The sequence below is a fragment of the Mugil cephalus genome, chromosome 5 (genome assembly GCF_022458985.1).
Source record: "Mugil cephalus isolate CIBA_MC_2020 chromosome 5, CIBA_Mcephalus_1.1, whole genome shotgun sequence".
Taxonomy (NCBI): Eukaryota; Metazoa; Chordata; class Actinopteri; order Mugiliformes; family Mugilidae; genus Mugil; species Mugil cephalus.
Genome location: NC_061774.1, coordinates 12933475 through 12944250, shown reverse-complemented (window position 1 = coordinate 12944250; position 10776 = coordinate 12933475). Strand labels below are relative to the sequence as shown.

Sequence of the window (10776 nt, the reverse complement as noted above, 5' to 3'; positions counted from 1 at the left end):
AACTTTTATTGTGAAGCCCGGGTGGATTGGGTGATTATACACCCTCCACAGCTCCTGGCATAATTTGATGCACGTAGTTAAGCCCATTGTCTGTTCTATCTGACAGAGTATGCAGTGAACTGCTGAATGGGCTTTTTCCAGCCAGAAGATTCGGTTGTCCTTTTAGCCTCTGATTGTTGGTACAATGTGTTTTCAAAGTGCTGAGCAGGCTGTTTGAAGACAGTGGGGTCAGCTGTCCCATTAGCCAGTGATATTACAAAAACACTCATTAAGCTTTTATGTTCCATGGTTTGGCTTTGTGATTCTCCTCTCTCAAAGGCGAGTGATAAGAGTATTTTTCTGCCGCTACCATTTACCATAGGACGCGGCTTTCTCAAGGTTGGAAAAGGTCAGACTCGATGGAGGGCCTCGACTGTTCTCAGAAGAAAGAAATCCGGGTTTCAGAAGATAAATAAAACCAAAAGAAAGCACGGGGAAGCTGTTATAAATGTGTCAGTGGTTTCAAAGAGAATCGTCTGTTTTATCCCAACTTGATGAAATATGCTGAAATATGTGAGACTTGTGTGCTCAAATTAATCACCGGGAGAGAACAAGAGGACACGTGGACACAGGCGTGTTAAGGTTCAAAAGACACTCAAAGTGCCACTTTACTTAAATTTTCAAAGTTACAAATAAAAGTTCACGTAGTTGACATGGTGAAGATTTCAATTTCAAATCACTGAACATATCCAATGTTGTTAGGCAGAAGAGAGCCTGTTCTCTGCTCGACTTCATTTGTCCTCCCAGCTCAGGAGCAGCCTCTTCTTCTAGTGTCCATGCACAGTCAAAAAAAAAAAAAAAAGCCTCAGCAGCCCTACTGATCGACTGGTAAAAGAAAAGCTGGCTGAGACACCACAGATCTGGACTGTAGGCCTGGCAGTTCTCTTTTCTACACTGCTATCCCTCTGCAAAGCTTCCTACCTCCTGAGTTTGGGAGAAGAACCAAAAAGACACTAGACAGCATCAACATAGCAACAAAGTATTGTAGCAGCCAAATAGGCATCACTTTCTGTTCGAGATGCATAGAGCTAGACCTGGCCGAGTAAATCTCTCTTTTACAGAAACACGATGAGAAACATGCAACAACAACGACAATACATCATTAATCTCATTGCTTCCTGGGGCTTTCTGGAACATTCAAGATCAACAGTTAAATAATTTACAATCCTCCGCGGAATAACAGAGAGTGGGAGCATCTCAGAGCCTGGAACTGTGGCAGCAATTTGCGGAAACATCATTGAACAATGGAGAGAGCCCGACGGTGGAACAACGGACGTGAGAATGAACCGCTGACGGAGCAACGGGGATGGGGGGTGGGGGGGTTAATCCACAATCTGACATCCCTGTAGGAAACATATTTACATCCAATACATCAGCTACTGTACGTGGGCTCACAGACTGACCAGAGATGGATATGGACAAGCAGCAAGAGGAGTGAGAAGGAGAATTAGCGAATAAAGGAGAAAGAGGGAGTGATGCAGATAAAAGAGAAGTGTCCATGTTAGAAGGTTAGAAGCGGGACAGCGTGGACAGCTTGAGCAGAGTCCTAACACGGGCTAAACATCTGTTGTTGAAGTGTAACAAACTCTCTGTTTCCTGTCTGGAGAAGAAAGGGGCGAAACACACGAAAATGAACGAATGCGGTTCGCTGAAGAGAGAGATTTGGAGGAGGACAAGGGTTACGAGAGCAGTTTCAGGGGCCAAAAGATGGACTGCTGCCAAGGTAACTGGAGGAAAAGACATCGGAAATGGCTTCGGATCAGTGCTGAGTTAACGGAGTTTCCTGGTCAGCTGATGGCAAAGTAAAACAATGGAGCGGAGCTACCAAACATAGCCGATTTCGTCGTCCTTGTCCTCTTCCCCATCCTCGTCATCCTCGATGGCTCCTCGGGGGTGGATCCGGCCTCGTCTCTTCTTCTGCCGGCTCCGCCCGCTCTGTGATGGCTCCTCCTCCTGGTCATCGAGGAGAATGACTGCACCGCCGCTGCCGAAGTCCCCCGATGTCTCCTGGTCCTCGTCTGAAGAAGACGGACGGCCCAAAACACAATAAGGTTAGAGGAATGAAAGTATCACAGATCCATCAACAACAGCTCCAGACATTCATAGAGATTCCCCAGATGCTAAATGCTAACAACTTCAGCTTTTGGGATCACCTGTGGCCGACAAAACTTTTTACTTTCATGGTAAACTACTGTATCTACGTGAACTGTACACTTATGGTTTGCAGACAATGGATCATGCCGACTTTGACGATCTCTGGCCTCCAAATTCACTAGATCCCAAACTGATCAAGTATCTGTGGGATGATCGACCGAGGCCCCTCCCTCCCCTCAACTCATAGGACCCAAAGGCCCCCCACTAACAACATCCTGTTACCAGACCACAGGATACCCTCAGAAGACCCACTTCCATTCTCTGATATTAAGAAGGTGGTCATAATGTTATGCCTAATCGGCGTCGAAGTTAGTGTGTCAGAGATAAATACAGCTTTATGACCCATCAGTACGATAAAACATTCTGTTGAGACAAAAAATCAGCCAAAGAGAAAAAAAGGGAAGATGACCTAGATACAAGCGCCCTGTTTATTATTCCTCAACCCGACACCATAAGGAGATGAGGGGTTGCTTAGCTCGCTACCTTCAGTCATGTCACGGCTAATGGCCGACTAGCGTCGTCTCCAGTGCGGCTGCGAACAGCGTGAACGGGCGTCATTATCACCGCTTCTGCCTCAAGCAGTTCTCAAAACTGGGACCTAAAAATCCAACCGAGTTTCGGTTTCAAACACTCTCTTTACATCTGGGTACAATTGTGCTGTGGCTGAGTGACACTCGTGGAGTTAAATCAGGTTGTTGTCCTCGCGTTGGGGTCATTGGAGAGTGGAGAGCTGCCGCGTTGCTGCCTGATGTTTTCTATGCAGGGCAGAGTGGGAGAACTCCAGTATACTCCAAGCCACTCCGCCACAGTTAGATGAGCTTGTTAGGAGGAAGACAAAGGACTGCTGCTGTCTGTGTGTGGTGTGTTGGTGTGTGTGGTGTGTGTGCATGAGGCTGGAGAGACACCTTATCAATATTGGAAACTGCAATTACTGGCTCTGGACTAGACTGGCATCAGAGTGAGCTGTAATCTGTGCCTGTGAGTCGGCTGTTTGATTGGTAATCAGTATGTCTGCCTGGATTCTTTCGTGCTAATTATTGTTGTTTTTTAGCCAGAGCAAAATCTCTCAACAATTGATTTGCAGCAGAGTGCTTCTATTGGCTATTTGACCATTCCCTTTGAATTTCCACGGCCGGCCCTCGCGGTTACCACGACTTTGACTTGTCAAAGCACTTCATTACTTCCTGTCTAAACGGGACGACAGGCAGCAGTCTTTTACGCACTCCCTTCCACAAGGAAGTCCGCTGCCGCCGTAAATTCATATTCTTAACTTCTGGCGCTGCGTTCTGCTGACAAGTGTGACAAATTTTCCTACTTGACTTGCAAGACACAAGTGTTTTATCAAAGCTACGTGAGCAGGATATAAGAAGTAGATAGAATCAGACATATTAGAAACAGCCAGCCTGGCTCAGGCACGTCCTAGGAATCAGTTTCCTAACTGATAGCTGATCCACCGATACCGGAAAAGATAAAGACTTGCAGGGATAGTGCCCGAGCGGAGAAGTACAACAAAGATGCAGCTGTAATGCTCTCTGTGTTTCAGGGGTTTGCTGCGTCTTAAATAAAATACTCTACAGTCTCCCTCGTTTTGTTACAAATGGAGAGAAAATAATTGCAGCAGTCCGCCCGGATCAATCACTTAAAGAAACAGGAATCCATAATAAGGCACAACACAACTCAATACTGTTGTTTCTCTGTAGAAAACCGTGTATGCGTTTGCGTGCTCTGGCTCTTACCACAGTTGGGGTTTCCTTGTTTTCTAGAGCCAGCGATCTCGTTGCCATATTTGTCCACACACCAACATTGGCCGGTGCTGCCGTGACACTGCGTCGGCTTGAAGTAGCCCTCCTCGGTGCAACGAGGAATGTAAGAGCCTAAGAACAAAGGGGAGGGTGGAGGATAATTGGATAGAGAAGAAAACAAGGAGAAATTTAGCTCGTAGGAAGCGATTCATAAGAATAAAGAACATTAAGCTGCTAAAAATAGAGCACATAATCTGATCACTGCTCAGCAGAGGTCATGTGTCCTGAAGTTGCACGTAAAGTTTTTATGTATTCACAGAGGGAGATCAACAATCAATTACTGCTGCGAAGGTTGCGGGACAACAACCATACATCCTGCTTAGGGGGAAGCAGTCACTTTCAATAACACACAGGCGTGCACCTATTTTCTGTTACCTTCATTTGACCCGGTCCCGGCTCATTTCTCAAGCTGTTTTGTCGCGAGCTCCTCCGCGGTGACAGGTGACTAGCTTGCAGAATGTGTGCATGTGCTTTTATAGTACGGGTCTAATGTCAACAGTCCCCTTTTTTTTCTCGCTGGAAGGTATTGATAAAATTCTTCATCTCGGCCCGTGTGTGGTTTATCCCGGGGCATCTAAAGCAGCGAGTGACTGACGGCTGCCACTCACCTATGAGGCTCTTTCTTCGACTTTGAGTCTGAATCCTGCTCTTCTCGGTTTGACAAGGCAGTCCTGAAACAAGAGGAGACACGGAATAGTTTCATTACACTTGCTCCTCTAACAGTTAAATACATAATCTTTGGTTGATTAGACATTTTTTATATATATATAATTTTTTTTCACACAGAGCGCCACCTGTCAATCTAAGCTTCCTGTATGCAGTAGGCCCCGCCCCTATCGCTGCTGGGCCAACCACGAGGCCGCATATTAAACAGCGATTCCTGTCAGGCTCCCTGCAATTGGCCGGGAGCCTGTTCAGTCCCTGGGTGAAATCCAGAATCACGCTGCAATATTATATATATATAAATATCCAAAATGATGATAATAAAGTGTATTTATAAATAGCATTAGGCCAAGTTTCATATAGAACATATATAGTAGGTACGGGGTCCTTGGCCTAAAATCATTGAACTTGCTTATTATAAATCATTAGCGTAGACGTGTTTTTGACATTTAAAACAAAGAACAATGGGGTAATGGTTTTAATCCATGTACTCCTGCATCACTGACCATTTATTTTCATTCTATTTATAGTTTATTGGGATTGTATAAGAAGCAATCTGGGAATCTTTGTCTGGTGACTTAGCCTCTAGAGACAATGACCAATATAGAAGCTTCCGGGCTTCCTGTGTGGTCAGCGGATGTCTGGATAAGAGATATTAGACACATGGGCCAAGACTTCCTCCTATGTGTGCAGGCAAGCTTCATATTTACCTACAGATGTTTTGTTATAGGAAATTAAAGAGAAGTGACTGGTTTGAAATGAGCACAATTACTGCAAGTAACTCTCACCAATGTCGCTGGCCTACTTCTACCTCCATTCATCTCCATTAATGTTTCATACCTCTCTCCCGTCCCTCACCTTCAGGCTTCTGGAAACAGTAGCACCACTCGTTGTTAGACAGCTTGCCGTCCTTGAAGGAGTCACAGGAGTTGAAGAGAGGCTTCATGCACACCTCATACTTGTCCAGGTAGATGGCACTGAGCTCCGACTGGTCCAGCAGGAGGTCAAAGTTCATGTCCAGCTTGTTGAACATCCAGCCCAGGGAGTGCTTACAAATGGGCAAGATGCTGGTGTCAAAGTCTGGTGGAGAGAAGAGGCAAAAAAAATAGAGGAAGAAGAAAAAAAACGAATCATTTCTGAAACTCCAGAACATGTCCATGTCACTAACACGTTTTAGTACGGTGCGATTTGAGTGTGTGTGGGTGTTTCCAGTGGCAGAGCCGCACAAGACATGTTGACATTACGGGGAACAGAGCGGGGTCACCGTCAACGTCAACGTCAACGCCGTCCCTCATGAGGACCGAATAGAGTGGCTGCTCTGCAGGAAAGTGCTGCACGCACACACACAAACGCAGCAGCACACATATGCTGCGAAGGGGATGTACTCACGTCCGGCGGTGGAGTCAAAGCTGTCAGAGGATTTGAGGTCTCTGTTGGCATCGAGGTGGAGAACTCCGAACCAGTCCTTCAGTCTGGCAGCCAGACTGTGGAGCTCTGTGTCAGTACAAGCTACGCACACACACACACACACACACGCACACACACGCACACACGCACACAAAATAATGAGGAAAGGGGAAGCTGTCAATCTACTCCTGTCATCAGAGAAAAAAAAAACAGCATGATTTTCCTTGCTCCTTATGAAACTTTCATATTATTTTTGCCATGTACATTTCCTTTGTAATTTTCCTTTCTTTCTTTTTTTCTTCCAACTTTTTTTCTCCGAGCAAACACGGTGGAGTCGTAACATATACTGAACGCGGCTGCCATCTTTTGACAGTTACCATAGAAACCCAATCTGACCTGCACATATACCCACATACAGTGCACATATTGGATGTACAGTCCACACGGCTCCTGTTTAAACGGGTGATTTCGCCCACGTGAGAAGTCACACACACACACACACACACACACACAAAACCAATAGATGAAGGTCTGTTTGAGGTCCACGTGACCTCGTCCTCACAGGAAAAAAATAAATGGACGTCTTGCGGCGAGAGGCTACTTGACTGTCGAATTTGTTTTAGGGTAATTCTGTTTGGATTTTTATGCGTGATCACACTCCTCTGTGCACCTGAAAGAAGGCGGCTTCAGATCCACTGAACATGCTGATGTTTCCCTCCATACGACCCAGACAGAGCACCATCTGAACAACATATTTAATGGCGCCCCTGATTTAAGAAATGCCTCGCTCCCTCCACCCTGGGAATGACAGGGTCTGCCTGCAACTCAAGCAGACCTCTGCCTCCGCCCGGCTCCCTCCGCATCTCTGACTGTCAATCTCCGTCCTCATTTCTCTCGCGCTCCCGCATGTGATTGACATATTTTTTCCCCAGTCTTGTTTCCATTGAGAGCTGATAAATGCGCCTGAAGGACAAGAGCCATCCTCAACCTTGTGCCAAGGCTGCCAGTCCAAATGCTTTGTCGCAGAGGACAGAGAATGCAGAAGGAGGCTGTTAGCATTCCTGCAAGACTCCTATTGCAGTATTGCGGCAGTTTCCTACAAAACAAAAGAGGTTCAGACAGTTCCTTCTAAATACAGATCACAAGGATTTCATCTGGAGAATAACATCAGAATTCTTGGATGGAGGTGTGGGTGGGGGGGAAGAAAAAAAAACGACCATTGCAGCCAACTGCGCTGACATATCATCTCATCCACGGGAGAGCAGGCCAGACAGGTCACTGTGTGAAGACCTGGATCAGGCATGGCTGCCGGTGGATCAAGAAGTCTGACATCAAAAGACAGACGAGCGCGTCTTGCACACACAAGGGGCGACACACGCGCAGCGGAGTTAGTGGGAGGTTTTTTGGCAGGTGTGTCCATGCCTGGGCTGAGAGGTGTTGGCATCCTGCTCATGAGAAGACGTTCTGTTTTTGTACTCCCCAGCCTGCTGTCAAACCGTCCTGCATTAATGCATGCGTGCCGAGACATGCATATACGCGTGGGGACACACACGCGCACACACAGTTATAGCGCGGGGTTGTGTAGAGCGGCTTTTATAAAACAGTGGATGCCCGCAGGTAACAGACAGGAGCAGAAGACAAATAACATTTATCTGGCTGGCTATCCACGTGACGTTACCTCTGGAATTCTAAGGTGGTCTCTGTCTTTCTCTTTCTGTGTGTGTGTGTGTGTGTGTGTGTGTGTGTGTGCGTGTGTGATATAATCCTTCAGGACCAAACAGATAACATTTCAGAGCTCTCTTCATTTCCACGGTCTGGAGCAGAGAAAGGGAAAGCAAAATACCAACAGCTAAACACTATCCGTCTTCACCTTCTATATAAAATCCTTCCACAGGCAGAGGTGCATTCGTTAACATGCTGTACGTTTCTAAACACAAACCTCTCCGAGGTCTATCCCTATGTTTGTTTATATCGCTGCACTTCATCGGCAGAGCCACGTCGGCTTTTCCCCTCATCGCCTCACTTTCTAATTCCACTCGGCCCCATTTCCCTCCATTCTCTCTCTCTCTCTCTGTTCCTCTTCTGTGTCGATTTTCCGAGATTCAATACAATCCACTTATCACACCTAGCTGTATCTAACCCAGTTTCTGCCTGCAACTTAGAAGCCCACTTGATATGTCCTACTCGTCTTCCTAAATTGCTTTGAGTGATTCATTTCCCGTTTCTCTCCTCGCGCACCCCCTTACGGACTCCAAAGATTTAAATGTTTCTTTACTCTATTTCTTTTTAACTTATTTTACCTTCTGTCCCTCTCCTCCTTATTCCACTTTTCTTTCTCCTGACTCCTCTCTTCTACGATACCCTCCTCTCGAGTCCCTTGGACTTTGCACCGCGCCCCAGAACAAGTCTCACTAGACCCGTATTAACTCCTTTTTTCTCCCTCTCTCTCATTCTGCGTGACTGAAATTGCTTTGGACAGGTCCGATGCCGTCGGCTGTGTTCGGAGTCCTTTTGTAGGACACCGCGTAAGAAAGTTGAAGCTGAAAATATTCACTTACTCACGGACAAAGCAACAGATAAATTAGCTTGACGCACGTATCACGTCGTTCTAGTTGCGCAGCCGTATTTATGTTTTATGTTTTTCCACTTCGAAAATCATGGGGGCTCATTATCCTGAATCAGATAAGCAGTTCATAGAAAGTCAAGGTTCCCGTCTGTGCCTTTCTCATTTTAATTGGTCACTGCGGTGGCAGAAACAGTGGCATTCACAAATGACTTGACATCTATTAGTTTATCTTCCAAGAAATTATTCTGTTTTAGATAAACAATGAGGATGATTTCTAAAAAAATTGTCTTTCAACACTAATGTCCAAGCAGCGATAAGAAAAGATCCCTGTGAAATCATAACCCGGAGCAAGTGGTGTGTGAAATTCTGACCAGTTCACCATGGCAACGAACAGTAACCAGTCATAACTCAACACCCTGTATAAAGGCAAGGGAGAAAAAAACAAAAGGGGGAACTTGAACGTCTCTTATTTTTGAATTAGTGTTTTTTACAGTTTTAGAAGCAGATTTACAACAGATAGTGACAGAAAGCTGCAGCTAATAGAGCTAAAAGCATTTGGCTAAAGAGCTACCAAGCCAAAAGTTCAGATCTAACAATCCTGCCACTTTAAATACTAACATGATGGATGCGTAAGAAACATTTTCACAATTGCTAAAGTGGAAAACAAAATGACGTGCATCGAGGTGCTGTGATAATACACTGTAGCCAGAGCTGCACTTCCAAACCATCAAACACAGTTTGACAGTGGACCTTTACCCAATTTCAAACACTTGGAATTGCCTTCCTATCCTCCCCCCTCTTCCACCCAACATTTCCTCATTGCTTCTTCCCTCTTTCATGCTTGTGAGCCTAGTTCAGCAGATTCTGGCAGCCAAAACAAGCCAGCAGTTCTTCACGCGCTGAGGCGGACACAAGCCACTCGTTATATGTGGGAAAGTAAAAACTAAACTGCAAGCCAGCAAGCAAGATCGAGGAATACATTAGAGAAACACAAATATTCCCCCGTTGCCTGTTAGAGACTTTAAGAAAAATAGATATTACAAAGTGCCTTACTTGCGCTCTGAGTTGACCAGAAACGACTTAAGTAAACAAACATGTTTGATTCTGACAGTGAAGACCTAGTTATGACAGTGATTCAAACCAGGACTTTGACAGAGTTGATGAAGATTTGCTTCAGACTTCTTGTTACATTTCGGCAACTAGAACACTTGAGAAAGACTGATGTTGTTAAAGTCCGACACAGTGCACCCACTCTGTATCTTGACAAAATCAAGGATTAAATGAACAGCTCGACACACAGTCAAGCCTTTGTCTGTTTTGAAAAATGTATTTCCACTGAATAAACTACTAATAAACAGTTCGTGAGATTCAGAGGATACAGATTATTTGTGGTAAACTATCACTGGACTATTTTAATATCAGAAAAAAAGTGATTATTCTCAAGTTCTGGCTTCACTGAAAGTGTAGGTTTTAATATTTTCTTTATGTATTACTGGATTACTTGCAAAAGACTGCTGTTGAGGATGTCCTTGGACAATATGTAAGCGACGTCTGCGTGTTTTGACAGAGTTCTGGGTCTGAGATGATTTCCATTGTTGGAAACGGTGGCAACGAATGCGGGTTTTAACGAACTTCTTCGTCCGTGTGAGCTGGCTCTCACAGCTCCTGCCGCGGCTCCAGTCGCTAACAGTGGTGCTGAGCAGGTCAAATCAGCGAGACAGACTTTTTTTTTTTTTTACCTTCTTTTGCTTCACCTCACTTTGCCCCACATCTGTCCCGCCAAGCCTCACCTTCAACTCCCAGGGAACCCGAGGCATGCCTCAGCAACTGAAAACCGCTGGGTGAGATGTTTTTCAGTTTAATAACTAAAAGTGAATTTGTTCCGTGTTACGGTTCAATCTTCCGTTTATTTGTTTAATGAGCCATGAGCCTGTAATTATTTAAGTGAGGTGTCAACAGCTGTGATACAAGTTATTTGATTAGATGCAAGATGTGCTCATTAAATATATGAAAAACAAATGGAAATCAAAGTAGAGACAAACAAACATGACGCATGTTCTTTTGTAACATGTTCTTTAACATGAAAACCTCCTCCTACACAATATAAATTATTACATTTTTAAACGATTGTCAAACTTTTGTTCA

General features: G+C 45.0%; 1 protein-coding gene across 1 annotated transcript in view; it reads right to left on the bottom strand.

Annotated features, from left to right (window-relative positions):
* Nucleotides 1-616: 616 nt before the first annotated feature.
* Nucleotides 617-10776, bottom strand: part of spock1 (SPARC (osteonectin), cwcv and kazal like domains proteoglycan 1) — a 97633-nt gene continuing 87473 nt past the window's right edge. Inside the window, exons 9-13 of the mRNA XM_047584811.1 lie at nucleotides 6048-6167; nucleotides 5517-5738; nucleotides 4604-4666; nucleotides 3930-4067; nucleotides 617-2057 (exon numbers count right to left, since the gene is read on the bottom strand). Coding sequence (XP_047440767.1) covers nucleotides 1861-2057; nucleotides 3930-4067; nucleotides 4604-4666; nucleotides 5517-5738; nucleotides 6048-6167 — 740 coding nt within the window. The 3' untranslated portion in view covers nucleotides 617-1860. The remainder of the gene's footprint in view (nucleotides 2058-3929; nucleotides 4068-4603; nucleotides 4667-5516; nucleotides 5739-6047; nucleotides 6168-10776) is intronic.